Source organism: Mercenaria mercenaria, chromosome 13 (genome assembly GCF_021730395.1).
Source record: "Mercenaria mercenaria strain notata chromosome 13, MADL_Memer_1, whole genome shotgun sequence".
Taxonomy (NCBI): Eukaryota; Metazoa; Mollusca; class Bivalvia; order Venerida; family Veneridae; genus Mercenaria; species Mercenaria mercenaria.
In genome coordinates, this window is record NC_069373.1 from 73439274 (window position 1) to 73464411 (window position 25138).

The 25138-nt window shown below is 36.0% G+C and overlaps 1 protein-coding gene across 2 annotated transcripts in view; it reads left to right on the plus strand.

The window, feature by feature from the left end:
• LOC128548010 (RNA-splicing ligase RtcB homolog) overlaps positions 1–17324 on the plus strand; it is a 32238-nt gene extending 14914 nt beyond the window's left edge. For both annotated transcript variants that reach the window (XM_053522259.1, XM_053522260.1), the window contains exons 10-14: positions 815–1003; positions 4598–4708; positions 7850–7969; positions 8561–8603; positions 8954–17324. In XM_053522259.1, the coding sequence (XP_053378234.1) occupies positions 815–1003; positions 4598–4708; positions 7850–7969; positions 8561–8603; positions 8954–9018 (528 nt within the window). In that variant the 3' untranslated portion in view covers positions 9019–17324. The remainder of the gene's footprint in view (positions 1–814; positions 1004–4597; positions 4709–7849; positions 7970–8560; positions 8604–8953) is intronic.
• Positions 17325–25138: the final 7814 nt, after the last annotated feature.

Consider the following 25138-nt stretch of genomic DNA (forward strand, 5'->3'; position numbering starts at 1 on the left):
ATTCAAATTATTACCCTGGGGTGAAAAGAGGCCCCGCCCTGGGGGGTCTCAAGTTTTACATAGAGATATAGGAAAAAATTTAAAACCTTCTTGTCTGAAACAGCAAGACCTAGGCCTTTGATATTTTGTATGTAGCGTTGCCTTGTGGTCCTCTATGAAGATTGTTCAAATTGTACCCCTTTGGTGAAAAAGAGGCCCCGCCCCTGGGATCACAAGTTTTACATAGACATACATGGAAAAAATAAAAATCTTCTTGTCTGAATGTTCTAGGCCTAGGCCTTTGATATTTAGTATGTAGCACTGCCTAATGGACCTGTAACAGGATTGTTCAAATTATGCCCCTAGGTTGAAAAGAGGCCTCGCCCTAGGGGTCACTTGTTATATGAGTTATATAGGAAAAAATACTTAAAAAATTATCAGATCGTATTTCCTAGATTGTTTAATTATATTTACCTGATGAACCTAAGTGATTACAGGTCACCTTGCTGTGACCTTGACCTACTTTCTTGTTTTTTTAAGATACAGCCTTGAAATTTGGATGACATGTACAGTTTTGCATACCAATCTTAAAAACTAACTTTCAGTGACCATGAATGTGACCTAATGACCTACTTTCTTTATATTTTAGCATCAGTTTGCCATTTGAAACATGTGGCTCATATTACTCAGGTGAGCGATTAAGGGTCATCATGACCCTCTTGTTATTTTATTCAACCCTTTTAATAAATTCAGTATGAAAAGACACTCACGTAATATCCTCTATATATTACCTCTCTGTTGCAGAAATATATATCTATTGTTAAATTTATTACAGGCCTTTGCAAAAATGTTCAACTCGACCCCTGATGACCTCGACATGCATGTGATTTATGATGTATCGCACAACATCGCCAAGGTGGAGGAACATTTTCTAGATGGCAAACAGAAAACACTTCTAGTACACAGAAAAGGTTCCACGAGAGCTTTCCCACCACATCATCCTCTTATACCCGTAGATTATCAGGTAAATACCAGAATTTTGACATAATTTAGCTCTCCTGGTCATAATTCGGCATTAATAGTAGCCTTTGTGTACAAATGCTGAATTTTCTGTGTGCTCTCTCATCGTTAAATCAGTACAGATTGTAATAAATTTTTGTGAATATGTACCCCACTGCTACAGAAAGCTCGGCAAAATTTTGTCAGATGAAATTGCTTTATTATAGAAAGTAATGGCAAATTGAATATAATTGTTTGCTGTTCTTATATCTAAATTCAGATTTTAAACCCTGATGAATATGGGCTGTGAAAGACTAAGGATGAGCTATTCTGATCGTTGTGTCCAGCACCTATCATATATCATGTGTTGTATGCTTAACGTCTGTGTGGACAATATAGCACTTGCATTTATAAGCACATTTTATCAAAGTCAGGCAGTAATTATGATTCCATTAGATGCCAGTTCCATTATTTGATTGGCTAGTGAACTTACTAAGGGTGAGCTATTATGGTCAGTGATTTTCTGTCATCTGTGTTGTCCATAGTCTGTCAACATTTTTCTTTGAACAACATCTCCTCCTAAACAACCAGGCCAATTTTGATGAAACTTCACAGGGATGTTCCTTGGATGGTCTTCTTAAGCATTGAATTCTTTTCAGAACTCTGGTTATCATGGAAACTGAAAGAAAAAACGTTAAAAATCTTCTTGTCCAAAACCACAGGTCCTAGGGCTTTGATATCTGGTATGTAGCATCATCTAGTGGTCCTCTACCAAGATTGTTCAAATTATCCCCCTAGGGTCAAATATGGCCCCGCCCTGGGGGTTTCATGGTTATATAGACTTACAAAGGGAAAAACTTCTAAAATCTTCTTGTCTAAAACCACAATGCCTACGGCGGTGATATTTGGTTTTTAGCATCATCTAGTGGTCCTCCACGAAGAATGTTAAAATTATCCCCCTAGGGTCAAATATGGCCCCACACTGGTGGTCCTATGGTTTATGTAGACTGACATAGAGATGAACTTTGAAAATCTTCTTGTACAAAACCACAGGTCCTACGGCTTTGATATCTGGTATGTATCATTATCTAGTGGTCCTCCACCATGATTGTTCAAATTATCCCCCTAGGATCAAAATATGCCCCTGCCCTGGTGGTCTTAAGGTTTATTTAGACTTACCCAGGGAGAAACTTAAAATCTTCTTGTACAAAACCTCAGGGCCTAGGGCTTTGATATTTGGTATGTAACATCATATAGTAGTCCTTTACCAAGAATGTTCAAATTATACCCTTGGGGTTAAAATTGGCCAGCCCTGGGGATGGGGGGGGCACATGGTTTAAATAGAATTGTCTTCAAACAACATCTCTGAAACCATTGGGTGGAAGTTGATGAAACTTGGCTTGGATGTCCTTGGGTGGTACTCTTTCAAAGTTATCCACATGGTTCTGCTTGGTTGCGCATAGGGGCGGCCAGAGCTAAAAATAGAAAAATCTTCTATCAACATCCCGCTGGTCCAGTTTCAAAATAATTTCACACAAATGGCGGCGCGGTCTCTTTTCCCAATATGTATATAGTGGAACTTTAAACATCTTCTTGTATGAAACTGCTGGTATGATTTTGAAAAAAATCACACAAATGGTCCTTGTTTGATTGTCTACCAAGATTGTTCAAATTTTTCTAATTCCACAAAAAACATGGCCGCCAGGGCGTGTTGCCACTTTTTCCCTGTATGTATATAATAGAAATTTTAAAAATATTCTTGTCAGAAACAGCAGGCCCAATTTTAAAATAATATTGCACAAATGTTTCTTTGGTGACCCTTTATGAAAACTGTAGAAATTATTCTGTTTCATCAAAAAGCCTGCCCGCTTAGCTCAGTAGGTAGAGCGTTGGTCTATGGATCGCGAGTTCGATCCTCGGGCGGGGCGTATGTTCTCCGTGACTATTTGATAAATGACATTGTGTCTGAAATCATTAGTCCTCCACCTCTGATTCATGTGGGGAAGTTGGCAGTTACTTGCAGAGAACAGGTTTGTACTGGTACAGAATCCAGGAACACTGGTTAGGTTAACTGCCCGCCGTTACATGACGAAATACTAGGGTCGATACGATATTTGTATTGATACAAAATGATCGATATTTGATATATCATATGATATTTTCTAACGGCATAATAACAGAGTACAAGGCCATATAGTAGTGCAATATGAACTTAATTACTACATTTGTAGTACTGATAAATAACTTTTAAGGTTGGTCTATTCTGCGACAAAATCTCATGACTTGGATGCATTTTTTTTAGGAAAATCATGCAGTCTAATGCATTTGTATCCATCATCGACCTTTCTGCACATAGTATATCTTCTGAGGTGGAGAAAACTTGCTCTGCAGTCTGCACCTCAAATAGTTTTATCAAAGTACAACTAGACTTTACTATTGGTGGCAGCTTGCTTATGATAGAGATTTATTCTTAATTTGTTTAGTACGCTTAGAATTTACAGACGAAAAAATCATCACCGCAAAAATTACCGTTCTGTTCCGGGTACCGTATACTTACATTTATCTGATGCTGTTGAATGCTGATTGCCTGTCAGGTGTGACGTTGTAAAAAAGCATTTCCGGAGTAAACAGTGTACGCTATTTAGAGGAGAACTATTACTGAGGCCATTTACCATGTAGTTAGTTTGTTTTTGATCCATATTTTGATCGATACAGGAACGTTCGATCTGATGTATCAATCGAACTCTAATTACCGGTTTTGATACATATCAAGAATCAGTATGCACCCCTACTAAATACTGTTGAAAAACGGCATTAAACCCAAAGCAAACAAACAAATCAAAAAGCATTGCCACCACAATATTTGATCACTTTACCCCTTATTTATGTAATGGAAACTTTAAAATCTTCATGTTTGATATTTTCAAATCACATCATTTCCCCAATATCTTACCCCACCTCAACAGCACCCCCCCCCCCACCCACCCCTCGCCTAAAAAAAAAAAAGTACATAAAATAAAACAATACGCACACACACATACACATTACCTGTTTGTTTTTATTTAGTAGAAACTTTTAACTGTTCAAGCAAGCAACTAAACTTAGGTGAGCGATATAGGGCCATAATGGCCCTCTTGTTATAAAATGTGGCTACAACAATGGATAGGTGTAGTTTTCCATGTTATGGCTTTATAGGAAAGTTTGAAAGTCTCAACAGAAGCCATGAGTTAAGTGTTACCAAATGATTTTGTCCCGAGTATATGTCTCCTGCTTGTTCATGCCTCCCGTCTCGTTCTGTTCATCTCAGAAACAAAGTTATTGCAAGTCTTTTTCAAAGTACTTATCATTTACAGGTTTTGTTTCACTTTATATAGTTGTCTGCTTTATCAGTTTTACAGTATTTGGTAGAACTTTTGTATGTAACCTATTATTGAATTTCATGTGTAATGGAGGTAAGTTTCATAACTCTTGACAGACAGTTTAGTGCAGTTGTGGCTCTTTCTGTACACCATAACTCTGTCTCTGTTACAGACAATTATGCCCTTTTCTTGTTTAAAAGAACATGATTTTGACCAGTGTTCAGAATATATTAACCGTAAATGTATTTTTGATATTTCAGTTGACAGGACAGCCAGTGTTAATTGGAGGTACAATGGGGACATGTAGTTATGTTCTAACTGGTACAGAACATGGTATGAACGAGACATTTGGAACTACCTGTCACGGTGCTGTAAGTAATGCAGATCTTTTTTAGCTCGACTATTCATAGAATAGTAGAGCTATTGGACTCGCCCATGCGTCGGCGTCCGCGTCCGCATCCGCGTCCCGATTTGGTTAAGTTTTTGTATGTAAGCTGGTATCTCAGCAACCACTTGTGGGAATGGATTGAAACTTCACACACTTATTCACTGTGATAAACTGACTTACATTGCACAGGTTCCATAACTCTATTTTGCTTTTTTACAAAATTATGCCCCTTTTTTGACTTAGAAATTTTTGGTTAAGGTTTTGTATGTAAGCTGGTATCTCAGCAACCACTTGTGGGAATGGGTTGAAACTTCACACACTTATTCACTGTGATAAATTGACGTACATTGCACAGGTTTCATAACTCTATTTTGCTTTTTTACAAAATTATGCCCCTTTTTCGACTTAGAATTTTTTGGTTAAGGTTTTGTATGTAAGCTGGTATCTCAGTACTCACTAATTGGAATGGATTGAAACTTCACACACTTGTTAACTGTCATGATCTGACATGCACAAAGCAGGTCCCATAACTTTATTTTTCTGTTTTACAAAATTATGCCCCTTTTTCAACATAAAAATTTTTGGTTAAGTTTTTGTATGTAAGCTGGTATCTCAGTATCCACTAATGGGAAAGGATTGAAACTTCACACACTTGTTCACTGTCATGATATGACATGAAGTGCAAAGGGTCAATAACTCAACTTTGCATTTTACAAAATTATGCCCCTTTTTAGCTCATCTGATTTTTTGAAAAAAAATGATGAGTTATTGTCATCACTTGAGCGGTTGTCGGCGTCGGCGTCGGCGTCTGCGTTGCCTGGTTAAGTTTTATGTTTAGGTCAGCTTTTCTCTTAAACTATCAAAGCTATTGCTTTGAAACTTGGAATACTTGTTCACCATCATAAGCTGACCCTGTATAGCAAGAAACATAACTCCAATTGCTTTTTGCAAGATTTATGGCCCCTTTTGTACTTAGAAAATATCAGATTTCTTGGTTAAGTTTTATGTTTAGGTCAACTTTTCTCCCAAACTGTCAAAGCTATTGCTTTGAAACTTGGAATACTTGTTCACCATCATAAGCTGACCCTGTACAGCAAGAAACATAACTCCATCTTGCTTTTTGCAAGATTTATTGCCCTTTTGGACTTAGAAAATCAGTTTTCTTGGTTAAGTTTTATGTTTAGGTCAGCTTTTATCCTAAACTATCAAAGCTATTGCTTTAAAACTTGCAACACTTGTTCACCATCATAAGTTGACCCTGTACAGCAAGAAACATAACTCCATCCTGCTTTTTGCAAGATTTATGGCCCCTTTTGGACTTAGAAAATATCAGATTTCTTGGTTAAGTTTTATGTTTAGGTCAACTTTTTCTCTTAAAGTATCAAAGCTATTGCTTTGAAACTTGCAACACTTGTTCACCATCATAAGCTGACCCTGTACAGCAAGCAGCGTAACTCCATCCTGATTTTTGCAATAATTATTGCCCCTTTTGGACTTAGAAAATCATTTTCTTGGTTGAGTATTATGTTTAAGTCAACTTTTCTCATAAACTATCAAAGCTATTGCTTTAAAACTTGCAACAGTTTTTCACCATCATAAGTGGACACTGTACATCAAGAAACATAACTCTATCCTGCTTTTTGCAAGAATGATGGCCCTTTTAGACTTAGAAAATCATGGGTAGGACAATATTTCTATTACACAAAAAAAATCAGATGAGCGTCAGCACCCGCAAGGCCGTGCTCTTGTTAAACTTAGGAGTTTTGGGTTAAATTCTTATATGTAAGCTGGTATCTCAGTACCCACTAATGGGAATGGATTGAAACTTCACACACTTGTCCACTGTCATGAGCTGATAAGCACTATGCAGGTTCCATAACCCTATTTTGCTTTTTTTAAATTATGCCCCTTTTTCGACTTTCGTATTCATTCAGTCAACAAGGCTGTTGAATAGTCGAGCGTTGCTGTCTTCCAACAGCTCTTGTTATCATTTCATAAAATATTTGCCATATATTTAGCTCAAGAAACTCTGCTTGTGATTTTTTTTATTTTTCAAGTATGAAAACTTACACAAACTGAATTTGATAGCATGAAAATAACTGTAAACTGAATTTCTAGGATGGAAATACATGTCAGTTGAATTTCTAGCATGGAAATAAGTGTAAATAGATGTTTTAGAATAGAAATGCATGTAAATTAAGTTTTCTAGCATGAAAATACATGTATATTGAATTCGTTAGAATGGAAATGCATGTAAATTGAATTTTCTAGCATGAAAATACATGTATATTGAATTCGTTAGAATGGAAATGCATGTAAATTAAGTTTTCTAGCATGAAAATTATGTTTTCTAGCATGAAAATACATGTATATTGAATTCGTTAGGATGGAAATGCATGTAAATTAAGTTTTCTAGCATGAAAATACATGTGTATTGAATTCGTTAGAATGGAAATGCATGTAAATTAAGTTTTCTAGCATGAAAATACATGTATATTGAATTCGTTAGGATGGAAATACATGTAAATTGAATTTATTTGAATGGAAATACATGTAATTTACCTATATAATGTCTCCTATCAAATTGTCATGAAGAACATATGTGTCATATGAGGTTTAAACTTATGACTGTATGATCCATAGATCTGCACTTTCCCTTCCAAGCTAAGAAGGTGAAATTCTCAACAGGGAGAGGCAAATGAACTCTGTCATTAGACAAAAGACAATATTCCTGTAGTCTCTAGTCCTCCAACTCTGATTTATGTGTGGAAATTGTCAGTAGTACTGATAGAAATCCAGGTACACTTTGGTTAAAAGCGTAGTATTTTCTGGTATCATAGTTTTGGATAAACTGTTGCAAAAAGTTACTGTGTAGAAATGTGTCAATTTTCAGAAAATTAATATTTCATTTCTAATATTTTTAGAGGGGTCTCTGATGTCAAACATACTTGAAGTTAGAGAAATGCTTGCTACCCCAGCTCCATTTCGTGGCTTATATATTCTGTTTCCCACTGATCACCATTGCACTAAAATACTTGGTGTTGCACTCATATCAGACAAACTGTCAGAGCAAAAACATGGGTCTTTTAGCATAATCTTATGTTCCTGGTATCTTTAATTCCAGGGCAGGGCTATGTCGAGAGCAAAGTCAAGACGTAACTTGGACTACGTGGATGTACTGAGTGCACTAGAGGAACAGGGGATCAGTATACGAGTAGCCTCACCAAAACTTGTCATGGAGGAGGTAATCACAAATGACATCATTTTATTTTTCTGCTTTAAAAATCCAGACAAATGGATTTATCAGATATTTTGATTTACAGTTACCAGAAATGTTCTGAAATTTATTTCTTTATTTTTTTAGAGGGGAGGGGTAAGGGTTTTGAGTTATACCAACACAGTAATAGGTCATATGGCAGCTTTTCCTGCATTTGATGGTGAAGGTTCCTAGATGCCTCTTGGGCATAATATTGGCAGACACCTGGGTAGAACTGCCAATCTTCCGTAAGCTAGCTGGATAGCTTCCTCACTTGTAGAATGCTACACCCCAAGTGAGGTTTCAAACCCACATCAGTGAGGGGCAAGGGATTTGAAGTCAGCAAGATTTAAATCTTTAGGTACTGAGGCAGAAACTTAATTATTTGCTAACCCAGCCAAAATTATATTCAGGACTTGCAGTATTTATGTCAAAATCTTTGTGAAACTTAGTGTATTCTTTGACTGAAAGATACCAGTATGAAAGGTTTGATTTCCTATACCTGAACATTTTCACTTTCTATGAAGAGAGTTAGTGCAAGTTGTCATTGGCATGTATCAGTTATAATGTTGATTTCAGGCACCCCAGTCTTACAAGAACGTCACAGATGTAGTGGATACATGTAAGTGTGATTACATTCTTTGACATTGAACAAGAAAATGTTAGAACCTTCTTTATATTTTTTTAAAGAGGAAATCACTGTTTTAGATATATCATTTCGATTCTAAAACAATATGAAGTATTTGTAATCCTTAACGACATCCACGACATATTTGCTTGTTTTATGCCGTATTCATTTTCAGCAAACTGCTTTGATGTTAAATACAATGACACAATAATTGTGACGTACAAAGTGATTTTGTTGCATAATTACATCACAATTTCTGTATTCATTGTTTATTATGTAATATAAAACCAAATGGGTAATATTAGAATGCAGAATAATACCTCACACCTTTCTTGTCTTTTCAGGTCATATGGCAGGTATAAGTAAGAAAGCTATTAAACTTCGACCAATCGCAGTTATCAAAGGATGATATTATTGTGACTGTTACTTGGTGCAATAGGATTACAATTCTAACCTCCACAAGCTGTTCTTAACTGTGTTATTAAACATGATTCTGGCCAGTGTGTGACACTTGTGCTCATTGGGTGTATTCCTTTCAGAATCTGGAACACTTTCTATGTTCAAGAATCCTGTTGTAAAATTTAGTGTAAGATTTAGTTCTGATCTGGTCCCAAGCAGAAAGGATTTATTTTTTCTCTCATTATGTTTTATCTAGAGACTGCAGTCTGCATACACATTTTATTTGTCCCTTCATGTTCTGCACATTACATAAAGAATATTACACGAGTGTCTTTTCATACTGAAGTTATTAAACAAGTTGAATAAAATAATAAAATGCGAGGCTCTGTCAAGCATTTTATCAATTTTATTCAACAAGATTAATAAATTCAATGTGGAAAGACAAAAATGTAATATTCTCTATATCACATGTAAGTTCTTCCTTCTTTAACTATTATAGAACATGTAAACTTGACCAACGTCTCTTTTACTAAAAATGACGTCAGCATCAAAGCTTTATTACATTAGTGTATTACCAAATTTATGTAATAGCTTTATTACACTCCCGCAACAAACGTGTGATAAAGAACACTTTTCTGCCTTATTCCTTTTAAATTATACTTGAAATTCAGGGATCTTGGATTCATAAATTAATGGAATACATCCATTGCTTTTCATGTTTTAGAAAAAAAACATCTGTGATCTGAATAAAATGTGCTGATAAATGTGGCTTTATTCATTCTACTATTGAATAGGACATGTATAATTTATTCCATGCTCCAAAGAGCCTTATATATCCATTTTTGCGTGATGTATTCATTGCCTGTTAGAGCCATGAAACCAGTATAGATTTTTTTGTTCATACATGTGTCTTTGTTTGTATAAAAAGGTTGGCATGGTTGAATTGTACAACATTGATCATAATTTGTGATAAACATGAGTTGATGAAATAATATTCCTGTACACTAGACTGGCATTTTCAGTGTTACCCATGCCTGCAAAATCCATCTGGAATCCCCATGCAAGATGACTCTTGTGCTGTTAGTGATAACTTAGATATATGCACTGATTTTTTTTTTTTTTTTTTTTTTTTTTGAAAAATGGATATAGTTCATATTCTGTGATAGTTGCTCTTTTTCCTTTATAGTGTATTTCTTGATCTAGAAAAAAGTTATTTCATAGAATTAAAATATAATGTTACACTACAAAGGATGACACTAAACCAGAACTTTGCTGTTGTGTGTCTTTGAAAAGTCAAGATGTCATTTCTGTTTATGACATTAATTATGTCTCCCACCACACAGTTGTGTGGGAGATATATTGATTTACTCCTGTCTGTCTCTCTGTCTGTCACAAATCTTGTCCGTGCTCTAAGTCAAATAGTTCTCATCTGATATTCACCAAACTTGAACAAAATGTGTTTGACCATAAGTCCTCTGCCAAGTTCGATAACTAGCCAAATCGGCCCAGGCACTTCAGAATTATGGCCCTTGAATTAGAAAAAATGGGCCTTTTACTCTGTAAATGTATATTTGTAGTGAGTAAACAGTATATACTTACTGATTTCCTTTATGATTAGGCAGTTGTGGGAGACATGTGCTTTTCTCAAAAGCAGCAATAGTTTACTGTGCTTTGAATATGCTACTACAAGAAAAAAGTGCTACAATGAATTTCAGTTTCATCTATAAGATATATAAAAGTATTTTATACAAGAGAAATAATCTACCATTGGTTGTAGGTGCAGAACTGGATATTTCTTTAGGCATCTGCAACCAGTGACAGATTGTTTACTTTCCTTGCAGATTAGTTAGAACAATATTCTTACTAGGTATTAACAAATTTAAAACAAGCTGATTAAAACTATGATATTAATATGTAGGATTTTGCACATAAGGTGTTGCAAAGCACAAAAGAAAGATTATTGTAAAATATTCTTTCCATATTATATAAACTGTTGGACCTAAATTTTATAATCCAACATGACTAGAAATAGTCAGCTGGTGGGTAGTGTGATTTCTTTGCACAGAAATATGGATTTATGTTTAGTCAGTCTAATTTGATACCTTTCATTTAAGACGCTCTGTAAATACATTTTTCAGTCAAAAAGTCTGTAATAAGATGGGCAAAGAGCAGACTAGATTACATTGTTCAATGTTTTAAAATCCTATTGTTACTGGAACTATTTTGATGTTCATATCATACTCATTCCCATTCATAAATGTAGGTGTTAAGTTTAACATTACTAAGTTCATTTTTAATGGCATGATAAGCTTTAATAATGCAAAGAAAATCCATTGTGAATAAGTATGACTCTGACATTGCAAGTGGTTGCTTGGAAACAATTGAAATCACTGTATTAATTTATTAAATGTTATTTTACTGTATATTAAAGGTGCACAATCCAGATTTATGTATGATCTTTCAAGGTTTTGAGATTTCTTTACATTGTTTGTAATTATGCCCCCCTTTGAAGAAGGAGGGGTACATTCTTTTGTAGTTGTTGGTTGGTCGTTCTGTCTGTTGGTCGGTATGTAGACCAATCTGTTCCGGATGATAAATCGAGAAGGCTTGGGCCTAGGATCATGAAAATTGATAGAGAGTTTGGTCATAACCAGCAGATGACATCTATTGATTTTGAGATCAGTAGGTCAAAGTCACAGTGACTCGGAACAGTAAAACGGTGTCCGGATGATAATTCAAGAACGCTTGGGCCTAGGATCATGAAAGTTGATAGGGAAGGTTGTCAAGACTAATAGATCACTCCGGGAGAACTACGTTCCAACGTAAGTCATGTCTCAACGATATCATGTGACATATCTCAACGACTTCTGTTTACGCTTTCGATCAATATGACACGGCTTATATTATTTTCATATATATCAATTACTTTTATTATATTTACTTGTGTCTTGACTTGAACATGTATTCAGATTCTAAAAGTAATCGCATAAATTTATCAAAACATTTAAATTTTAAAAACAGTTGTCTGTTATTTAGAAAATAGAAGCATTTTGCTATTTTCCAGAATAAAACAAATATACTACATTTTTCAACAGCAATACTTACTGACAATCAATGATCGATTAAAGGCAATGCCAGTTTTAATCTTAGAAATAATTGCTGCAACTGCTTTATCATAAACAGGCAATATTTATTTAATATCATGTTCCTCATTCTAACCGATGATATTACTAACTCTAAACGCGACATAGGCAAACGTTACTGACACTCATCGAAGTCTTGCGGCTAAACATTACTTATATCCGAGTGAAATGTACCAGCAAGTCTGTGACTGAAAATCAGATTTTGTTAGAAGTATGTACTAGTATTTCTTCATCCGTTTCTTTTATTATCATCTGACGGTTTCCCCAAGATATCTTACTAGCAATACGTACGACGTGGCGCGGAGTTGACTTATACTATTGCATGCGCACACCTTGATTATTGTTAAGTCTGGAAAAAGATTCTTTTGAAGCACAGGACGCAACTAAGAAACCTGAAGTGAGCATGTTATTAGATTTGTATCTAGGTATATGCACGCGTTCTGCAGCGAAAATAGAGAAATATTGCGCGACTTTATGAAGAATAAATGCTTATTTATCGATGCAAAATCTAAATATCTTTTTATAATTACTACGTGTGTAGTATTCATTATATCGATGATAAAAGAAATTGTTCTTTAACCCAAGTGGAACTCAAAATGCCCCAGTTAAAGAACTTAAAAACGTGACGACATCCATGAAACTGACGTCATAATTGAAGACACGCACCCGAAATAAAACTAAAACGTCAATATTTATAGGTTATTGACTTTGTATGTGGATATAATGCACTTGTTCTGCAGCAGTAATATTGCGCGACTTTAGGAGCGCAATATTATCCACATACAAATTGATAACATTTTTATTACATACCTACTATCAAGTAATTACTTTATGTCCAAATTTTCGTTCTGGTACGAAAAACAAGAAAAATACGAAAAGAATTTCTCCGAAAATCTAATAAACAAATCAAGCTGACGCGAATTCATATTTTCCGCAAGATATTTTCCGCAAGTTGAAACGTCAAATAGATGTCGCAACGTGTGTGTGGACGTCATAGACATCACGCGATTCTTTCCATTTAAACGTTTAGAAAACATTACTCTCCGATATGAAAGCGTTGTCCGCAATATGTACAGTTTAATATATGGGAGAGTGGTGCCATTGAGTAATAATGGTCCTGCCAAGGTGATAATAGCCCGATAATATCACTAAAAGACACCGTTCTCCCATCTATTTACCTGTTTATTACACGTGTACCTATAATCAAGTAAGAAAAGTTGAAAGTGCATTTTTCATTTGTTCAAGCATTTACTGGGGTTTTTCAGTTTCTATACAATTTGGATAAGAGGCTATATGTTATATAAAATCAAATGCCTTGATAGTTGTACTTTCTTACATAAAACATAATTAAGGGTTGAAAAGAAAATCATTTCATGAAGAATTGCTACGAAGTTAATATAGGACTAGGTTGTGCTTTCTTGCAATAATGGCACGTCTAGTGTTATAATCGCCCGAGGGCTTTATTCCGAGGACCATTATGAAACTAGGTATGGCATTGCGGCTAGAAGGCACAACCAGCCGTTTATTTAGTTTTTAGCTCAAGGTGAGCTATTGTGACCGGTCATTGTTCAGCGTCCGTCGACGTGCCTCGTGCGTCGTCCGTCAACATTTGCCTTGTGAACATTTTAGAGACCACATTTTTGATACAATCTTTATGAAACTTGGTCAGAATGTTTGTCTTGATGATCTCTAGGTCAAGTTTGAAACTGGATTATTTGGGGTCAAAAACTAGGTCAGTAGGTCAGATCAAAGGAAAAGCTTGTGAACACTCTAGAGACCACATTTTGATACAATCTTTAAAAAACTTGGTCAGAATGTTTGTCTTGGTGATTTCTAGGACAAGTTTGAAACTAGGTTATGTGAAGTCAAAAACTTGGTCAGTAGGTCAGATCATTCGAAAAGCTTGTGAACACTCTAGAGACCACATTTTAATCCAATCTTTATGAAACTTGGTCAGAATGTTTGTCTTGATGATCTCTAGGTCGAGTTTGAAACTGGGTCAAGTGGGGTCAAAAACTAGATCACCTGGTCAAATCAAAGGAAAAGCTTGTGAACACTTAAGAGGCCACATTTGTGACTCGATCTTTATTAAACTGGGTCAGAATGTTTGTCTTCATCATTTCTAGGTCAAGTCTGAATCTGGGTCATGTGGGTCAAAAACTAGGTCGCTAGGCCAGATCAAAGGAAATTCTTTTCAACACTCTAGAGACCACAATTTAAGTTTGAAACTCATGGGAATTAGTAAGAATGTTTGTTTTGATAATCTATAGGTCAAGTTTGAATCTGGGTCATATGGGGTCAAAAACTAGGTCACCGGTCAAATCAAAGGAAAAGCTTGTAAACACTCTAGAGGCCACAGTTGTAACCAAATCTTTACAAAATTTAGTCAGAATGTTTGTCTTGATGATCTTTAGGTCAAGTTCAACTCTTGGTCACGCGGGGTCAAAATCTAGGTCAGTAGGCCAGATCGATTCTGGTAAGCGATGTAAAGGGTCATCATGGCCCTCTTGTTTATCATATACGTTCACTTCATATTTATCTTGGTATTTACATTTTATATATTTTATAATTATTTGTTTTGCTTTTTTTTATTTGACAATCGATCTGATTCAGCGACCTTTTAATCGCCATAAATAATGTTGCTTCATGACGTCAACATCAGAACTCGCTGATGTTCTAGTTAGGTTATGGCGCCAGAGGCGCAATGTGCCATTATGGATACATAAACAGTAGTCGTAATGACCGTTTTAAACGGCTTTTTGTTACTACTTATAGTAACGTATATAATAAGGAAAAATATTGTATGATCGAAGTCCACTGAAACTCAATTGAAATAATTTTAGATATGTAATAAGGAAAACTATTTCTTGCACACCGGACTGACCTTTCCGTCGACTTTACCCATGCATACAAAACCAATCTGGCACCCCATGCGTTGGCTCTCGTGCTGGTTATGACAACTTGCGCTGCTTTGATATCATATGGTATTGTATATGTGAATTTAGACAATATCAGGTACCTTGAGACCTTCTCTTCGTCCTATTTACATGTAGTATTTTTGTCGGTCTGAAATACGATATTTTACGGAAAGAACATACCGTTACGCTTTAAACGATAAAACTAAAGAGAAACTTTGTTATTGTGCTTCACTTTAATGTAATGACGTCACTTCGGTTTACGGATGTTCATTGCCTGTGCTGCGGGTGCATGCTCTGCCATAAGAATGAGTACTGCAAATGAAGTATTTCTAATTGCTTTTAAATTTCTGTTGTTATTTGAAAAATACGGCATGCAACAAAAATGATCTGTCAGAATGAAACGCTTTTTTATACGATATGTTCCTAATACATTTGCACGACGTAATAATAATTACTATATGCGGACAAAATGAGCAATACGCCTGCACATGGTGTCGAAAACATTTGTTACGAAATAGCTAATTTATGTGGAAAGTTCTTAAAGTAATGCTTTATGATCCTGATTATCTATACAGTATTAATTACCGGCGTACGCATGTACGTACTATCTAATAAGTGTAATTTTGTACAAGTTCAAATGGTAATTATGATGCTGAGACTTTGCAACACTGTATGTGAGACGTTGTCACATAATGTATGTTATCGTTGCGGCCTTGCAACATTTATGTAGCTTACATAAGTGTATTTGTAACTAGTTCGTTTCATCTTGCAAAATGCTGCAAATAGCTAATATATCTTCTTCACATCAAACTTATCTTTTCAGTTATGAAAACGTAAAATAATATATGCTTAATTACACATAATAAGTGAATCAACAAGGTCATTCGAAGCGACACCGTAGCTTCGTCGTTGAGGTATGTCACATGATATTGATGAGACTTGACTTACGTAGGAACGTAGTTCTCCTGGAGTGTAGATGACCCTTACTGATTTTGAGATCAGTAGGTCAAAGGTCAAGATCACAGTGACCCGTAAGAGTTTAATGGAGTCCGGATTATAACTCAAGAATGCTTGGGCCTAGGATCATCAAAGCTGATAGGGAGGTTGTTCATGAGCAGCAGATGACCCCTATTGATTTTGAGGTATGTAGGTCAAAGGTCAAGGGTCACAGTGACCCGCAACAGTTAAATCGTTTTCGGTCGTTAACTTGAGAACCCTTGGGCCTATGATCACAAAACTTAATAGGGAGGTTGGTTATGAGCAGCAGATAACCTTGACGTCAGTAGGTCAAAGTCACAGTGACCTGGAACAGTTAAACGGTTTCTGGATGATAACTCAAGAACGCTTGGGTCTAGGATCATGAAAGTTGACAAGGAGGTTGGTCATGTCAGCAGATGACCCCTATTGATCTTGAGGTCAGAAGGTCAAGGTCATAGTGACTCTGAACAGTTAAAATGTTTCCAGACGATAACTTGAGAACGTTTGGGCCTAGGATCATGAAACTTAATAGGGAAGTTGATCATGATCAGCAGATTACCCAGTCAGTAGGCAAAGGTCACAGTGACCCAGAACAGTTAAATGGTTTCCAGATGATAACTCAAGAACACTTGGGCCTAGGATCATGAAAGTTGATAGAGAGGTTGGTCATGACTACCAGATGACCCCTATTGATTTTGAGGTCAGTAGGCCAAAGGTCAAGATCACAGTGCCTAGGAACAGTTAAATCGTTTCCGGACAATAATTCTAGAATGCTTGGGCATAGGATCAAGAAACTTAATAGGGAGGTTGATCACAACCAGCAGATGACCCCTGTTGGTTTTGGGGTCAATAAGTCGGGCAAAGTCACATTGACCAAGAACAGTAGAACTTTGTACAGTGACCAAATAATTTCTGTTCCTTGTGCAGTTACTGAATTCATCAAGGGGGACATACCCTGTTCTACAAGCTCTTGTTGTATATAAAATGTAAAAAAAAAAACATTTTTAGAAATATTTCGTCTAAAATATATGAAAGTGCTATCTACATGCAGTAAAGTAAAATTTAATGGAAAATAGAAGGAAATTAATCTATAATCTACTTAATAATATAGTCATAAAATAGTAAAACTAATACTTATTTAATTATAAAGGTATTGTCATCTTTAAGTAAAAAGAATAATACTGTGGTATACATCTAGAGAACTGTCCCTTTAACATGTATGAAACAGATGTTGTTAAAGATGGTTATTGATTCAATAAAATCTTATCAAGCAACAATATAGTTGGTACTGATTGAAGACATTCACATTAAAGTTCAGAACTAACAAAAAGATAAACGCTTAGAAGGTATAAGGTTATTGGAATATAAGGGAGTATTGGTCTAGGGGCAGTGTGTGGCATTGGTCTGTTGATGTGTCAAGTGTGGTGTGCTGTGTGTTGTGTGCTTGTCACCTTCCGCTTTCAGCCTCCACCACTGGCTAGCCTTCTGGTGAAAAAGAAGCTGAGTGCTTAAGTCTTCCCTGCCAGTACATAGCCTCTCTGCAGACAAGCCCTTTTGCAGTGCCTCCCAGATGACGCCACATGGTAACTGAACCCCTTGCACCCTCGGGCAGAACTGCAGGGGACTCGGAGGTCTGACCCCACACGTGGCCTGCCAGGCCCATCGGTGTGTGGACACGCCCTGATGCCTATGAACAGACCCCCAGTTATGGGACAAATAGCCCCTGTGTTCCCAGCATATAAACACGAAACTAAGGGTGAGGTAACCCCGACAGAAACCTAGAGAGTTGAAGACAGAGGTGCTGGGCCATTGCCTGAATGATTGGCTCTCTCTTAACGAACCACAGCACCATGCAGTATGGCTACGACTACTGAGAGAAGTCTAGGAGAGTGATGGTCAGGGGCAGTGATTGTCTGGGGGATTTGTGGTATGGGGGAGTTGTGGTCTGGTAGATAAAGTATTTGATGCTATCCAGTCGGAAGCATTGGGTTCAAAACCCACTGCAGTTGTAACCATACCTAGTATGGCAACACATTTTTAGCTCGACTATTCATAGAATAGTAGAGCTATTGGACTCGCCCATGCGTCGGCGTCGGCGTCTGCGTCCGCGTCCCGATTTTGGTTAAGGTTTTGTATGTAAGCTGGTTTCTCAGTAACCACTTGTGGGAATGGATTGAAACTTCATACACTTATTCACTGTGACAAACTGACTTACAATGCACAGGTTCCATAACTCTATTTTGCTTTTTTACAAAATTATGCCCCTTTTTCGACTTAGAAATTTTTGGTTAAGGTTTTGTATGTAAGCTGGTAACTCAGTAACCACTTGTGGGAATGGACTGAAACTTCACACACTTATTCACTGTGATGAACTGACCTACATTGCACAGGTTCCATAACTCTATTTTGCTTTTTTACAAAATTATGCCCCTTTTTCGACTTAGAAATTTTTGGTTAAGGTTTTGTATGTAAGCTGGTATCTCAGTACTTACTAATAGGAATGGATTTAAACTTCACATACTTGTTTACTGTCATAATCTGACATGCACTAAGCAAGTCCCATAACTCTATTTTTTTTTTTTTCAAAATTATGCCCCTTTTTCGACTTAGCAGTTTTTGGTTAAATTTTTGTATGTAATCTGATATCTCAGTATCTACTAATTGGAATGGATTGAAACTTCACACACTTGTTCACTGTCATGATCTAACATGCACTGTGAAGGTCCCATAACTCTACTTGGCATTTTTACAAAATTATGCCCCTTTGACTTAGCAGTTTTTGGTTAAGTTTTTGTATGTAAGCTGGTATCTCAGTATCCACAAATTGGAAAGGATTGAAACTTCACACACTTGTTCACTGTCATGATATGACATGCAGTACAGAGGTTCAATACCTCTACTTTGCATTTTACAAAATTATGCCCCTTTTTCAACTTTTGTATTCATTCAATTGACAAGGCTGTTGAATAGTCGAGCGTTGCTGTCCTCCGACAGCTCTTGTTTTCCATCAAATCAAGAAGTTGAACTGATGCATTATTCATACAAGACTGTGTCCGATTATTTTTCCATAGTTATGCCCCTTTTTGGACGTGATATAATACTACAACCTCAGTGTATACCTTATAAACTCAACTCTATAGTTTTCATGTAATTCAAATGAAACTTGGTACACTTATCAACATGAAGAAATCATGCGCATATGGTCTGGACTTTATATCTAATCTTTTCTTTTCTCGAGTTTGTGACAAAATCTTAACTACATTAAACCACGGTCTTTCAAAAATGATTTTGACTGACCCTGATTATACGTGGTCTATTCACACCTGGTATACATAATCTATATCCGGCGGACATGCACATATCGTCAAGAGTTTCATATCAGATTTTAGAGCGAAAGCTTTATAATACGATTCTTTCAAAAATTTCAAGGTGCAAGTGTTGTACAATGTCGATACTATTCTTATTGTTATCACAGGGTCCATTTTAGTTACATTTGTATCTATTTGTTGCCGTGGCAACACGGATTTTAGTGGCACAGAGATATAATCAAAGGGTTTGCATATTCTTAATACTGCTTCTATCCACGTGCCAAATTTCATGAAAAAATCTTAAACCATTAAAGTGGTAACATGATCTACATAGTCACGATTGTGTAACGAACAGATGCCTGGTAAACCACACTTTCCCTCCAGGGAAACGCCGGTATAAAAGGGTTGATGTAGATCTATGCAAAAAACGGATATGAACTTCTGAGATAAATCGCATATAAACATTTTGGATTCTAAATGGATATTTTTAATTCTGTAACATCTGTTTAGTTTACTGACAAGTCTGTAACCATTCTTACTTTAATAACTTTTTGAATAAGATTACTTCTAAAACTTGTACTGAAACACATTGTTACGTATTTGAGACGGTTTTAAAATTATCTTTTATAAAACGTCTGTGATTCATTTGGTTTATTGATTTGTTTTGGCAACATTTGTTCAAAAGTGATACTGCATGGAGCGTATTTGGACTTGTTTGGGTTTTAGGGAGATTTTTTCTCAACAAAATTAGTTAATCTGTCTATAAATGCGCAATGTTCCAAATTAAACTGTTAATCCCATACCCCCACCAGTGGCGGATTATCCCTCGGATTAGACAGATTAGTGTTTTGCCGTTACACAAGTTAGTAGTACTTTCATTTCATTTCATTTATTGGTAAATCAGTACATTACAATGCCTTTGACCATTTACAAACAAACAAACAAAATACTGATGCCATGTTCTATTTTGATTTTGCTTCTTTCACTTGTTTGGGACTACTACTAGACCATGTGTCTGTAAAAGAAATGAACATCATGATGTAGAAGTATTTAGCCCGATGTTTTCATATAAAATACCAAACGACTATATTTTTAACAATGGGCTTGCATGTAGAAATGTCCGACGAAAAATGTAAGTCAGTATAAACAAATTCAGACGAAGCATTTTTTGAAATGTGTTCAAACTGGACCATAAAAGACTTAAATCGTACGGCTTTTGGGAAAAAAACCCACTTTATTTGATATAACCTGCAGAAATGAACAGCATTTTATGACTTTAAAGCAATATTTGATAATCAAATCTTTATTTCATGACGATGTCATATATGCCAAGTAAACGTGTATGCAGACGTAAAATGAATAACATTATATGATACTATATATAAATAGTTTCAGTTTCAGTTTCAGTTTATTGGCAATCAGCAATACATTTGCCTTTGGCCATTTACAAATATAAAAAAACTTATGGCAAAGACAATCATACACGAGAAAGTGAACATATATACAGAAGACAAAGAACAAAACAGAATAATTGTATTCGATCAGAAGACAAGTAGATTTTCAAGAGTATTCTTTCTTAGTAACTATTTTTCTTATTCGTTCAAATTTATACAGGGTGTATTTCACAGCTATCTTGGAAGTACAGTATGTGCTAAAAGCAATTTTAAATCCGTTTATAAAATTGCATACTTTGGGAAATTTGATACGTTTGGAAACTAAAGTCTATCATATCAATTGTTACGATAAAAGAAATGGATTTAGACACATAACATTGAAAGGTGTACCTTGGACAGACTTATCTTTATCCAGATTTTACTAGGAAAGGACGGGAGTAATCGCAAAAGTACTATAGTTGACTGTACATCCTCTTCGAGTTTTGAAAAATGTAGTTCATTACTTCATATATGGTTCTAAAATGGCTGTACAAAAGGATTGCTTTTATATAGAATCTGCTGTTAAATTATTTTTCGTGGATATCCCGGGTTGCGTCCACCCACGAAATAAAATCCCAAACCAGATATAAATTTCTATTCAGTTTATCTTCAAAAGTTTAATAACATCAGTTCATATCCGAACGACATAGCAGTACAGGCCTAAACCTCGAAAACTGATTATTTTACAATATCCATCTGTAACCAATGATAATAAATTCGAAATTTCCGTTTCGCGAAATCGAGCTTGTATATAGTTATACATATTTATATAATATACCCCTTGATAAAGGTTAGAACTGAAAATGAAATGGATATTACTTGATAAACAAACAAAATACAACAAAACATCAGCATTTTATTTATACATAAAAGAAACTGGGAGACGTCGATAACTCAGTAATTTCCCGTCGCACAATTTAACATGGTCCTTCCGTCTTGGTACGTTTTTGCAGGTATTGTCCGGTCTTGGTATATTGTTGCGGTCCCACCTCGGTGGTGCTTAGACGAAATACACAGACATTTGATAAATCTGTGCACAACGCCTACGCATCATCGTAAACTGGGAATCTTGAAGCTGCAGTGGCGTGTCTCCGAGAAAATCCTCCGTGTTCCGTTGTATCCTTGAAGAAAATATTGTGTAATATCCTTAATGCAACTGCATGAGATAAATTTTAGATTTTATCCCGATTTTTATAGAAAAGAAATGTAGACTTAAATCAAAGAGAAATAAAAGCACGATTCACTAGAAACACATGCTTGAGAAGCAAAGTTTCACGTTTATCGCCACTCATGGTAAAATATCGTACGATTTAAAAAATGTTTGAACAAATTATAGCATCCCTTATACGATAGCTTTAACTTTTTGCTGTTCAAAAAATAGAGAATAAAAATATTTAAAAAAAATCTTCCGCAGTTTTTATGTCCACAAGTTTGTGTGTGTATCCGGCTATAAATGGTAGAAGCTTTTACTTTATGCTGTATTTATACCGAACATTCAAGACACGTTCTTTCTCGCACAAAATTCTTTTGTAAAGTCATTAGTATATATTAACCTTTTTGACTCTAAACCTCAATTGTAAAATTGTATATTGTTTCATAACGGGATATATTGCAGCATTAGAACGGTCAGTTTCAGAAAATCCGATTATCACGGATTTAGACGGTCTTTAGTGACCAACGCGGTGTACTAATGATTATAATCTTCCCTTTTTCGTAGATTAGTGAATAACCACAAAAGAGAAGTTAGTAAATAATCCGTTACAAGATGGCTCTAATCATTTATTGTTGACTGACTTTGTACGAGATTTTATTAATATCTTTGGTGAAATACAGACACATAAGATTTCGTTGTCTGCAAGTTCAGACTTCTTTTTTTATGCCAAAGCGATGCCAGTCATGTTGAAAACTTGCAATTCACGACAAAATGAAGCCGTGTTTGCTCTACCAAATATTTTGTGCGAGATAGATAGCCTCTTCCTTGATAAAGAACAAGCATAATGTTAGGCTATATCAAATTGTTGCATTGGACTAAAACGTCTTAATTAAATATTTTCTATATGTAATCAGATATAGTGGTGCACAAGACAGCATACATTGAAAAGCTTATCATTTTCGTATACGATCCAAACTCTCTCATTGTCTATAGCAATGAAACGAAAAAACTTCGTATATAGTTTTCTGCTTCTGAAAATAAATGCCCTCTAATTTTTTTTTTTTTTTTTTTTTGTTAAATCGTAAGTGACCTTACATTCTAGTTCTTGTCACTTTTCGGGATTGTTTTAACAGGAGAGAAAACTTGTTCATCTTGTGTTATAACATCTTCAGATCTACTAAGATCTGGTACCAACCAATCCATCGGAATGATACCGGAAAACACATGTTTTATCCCTACAAATAATGAAGCCAATAAGCGGCATAAAAAGAGTATTAATGCGTCTTCGAGACACAGAATAATATTTGATACCTACGATGCCGGTGTTCTCATTATCATACCCCATTTTTTATGTCGATTTTGTGACTCTCCAATGCCCAAATGGGGGCATCATTTATATATCATTTGACATATTACATTAAGATATGAAGGGCTTTTGTGTGAGACCTCTTATCTCATTTTGTTAGAATTAAATCATATCATTATTTTCTTATGAGCCTCATATAGATCTATATTGTTAAAAAATCACCTCATTGATTCATGTATTCATAAAATGAGTGTAATAAAAGGTATTTGACTTGACTTGACTTGATGCAAATTTTCGATATAACCAACGTTTGCTATTTTACTGTTTCTGTGTCAGAAAAAATCTTTCGATTTAGAAGTGGCACGTATTTTTGCAGATATTAACTACCACGTTGGCGGCTTGTACTGCCAGCCATACCACAGCAATTTTATATTACAACCACAGCGATCCAATAACCAGAGAATTGAAGCAAGTTTTATACAATTTGGCCAAGTTATATTTTATTACAACATCTAACACTTTTATATGCCTCAGACGTTAGATATTCTTACTAATTCAGAAAAAAAAATCCTCTATTTTAACAAGAACAAGAGCTGTCTCCATAGGATGACACATGCCCCCGATGGCACTTTGAATGAATAGTTATGGCCGATGTTAGAGTTTAGGACCTTTGACCTACGGAGCTGGGTCTTGCGCGCGACACGTCGTCTTACTGTTTCACACATTCATGCGTAGTTATTTTAAAATCCATGCATGAATGACAATGATATGGACCGGACACGCCCATCAATGCACTATCATGAAAAATGACCTTTAATGTCTAAGTGTGACCTTGACCTTTGAGCTACGGACCTGGGTCTTGCGCGCGACACGTCGTCTTACTGTGGTACACATTCATGCCAAGTTATTTGAAAATCCATCCATCGATGACAAAGATATGGACCGGACACGCCCATCAATGCACTATCCTTTAACGTCTAAGTGTGACCTTGACCTTTGAGCTACGGACCTGGGTCTTGCGCGCGACACGTCGTCTTACTGTGGTACACATTCATGCCAAGTTATTTGAAAATCCATCCATCGATGACAAAGATATGGACCGGACACGCCATCAATGCATTATCCTTTAATGTCTAAGTGTGACCTTGACCTTTGAGCTACGGGCCTGGGTCTTGCGCGCGACACGTCGTCTTACTGTGGTACACATTCATGCCAAGTTATTTGAAAATCCATCCATCGATGACAAAGATATGGACCGGACACGAAAATTGCGGACAGACTGACAGACCGACAGACAGACCGACAGACCGACAGACGGTTTAAAAACTATATGCCTCCCTTCGGGAGCATAAAAATGAGTTTTGGCCGATTTTTTCTCAATATAATGCAGAGCGCCTTAGTGTGTATTAGTATCTGGTATCTATTTTTCGGTATTTCACACTGCTTTCGTAGGACACTTATATTGTTACATTAAAAGAAATATTGTTAACATCGGATCCGCCCCGGTTGACAATTTTCTGTTGACAATAGAGACTATAAATGCCACATTTCTTTGAGTTAAATACTCTTCAACCGAGGCTGAGCCGGGGAAAATGCAAGGTCGAGTCCCTATGACAGGAACATATAAGTCATGTAAATGTAGGTATGTATCCTGACCAGAGACTCTAGAGGCTGAGGTAGTGTCAGAGCGTTGCGCACGGGCGGCCATCAACCGTCCGCAAGCCATATGGATAGCTTCTTCATAAGGATGGACAGACTGGTATTGCTAAATGTTTTAAATAGAAACCATGTAAAAGAACAAATGAGAACAAGTTTCTTGCTTTTGAAATGCTTATCGAGCGCATGAACAGTCTTAATGTTGTTTTTATAAAGATCGTTTTGCTCATCTCTG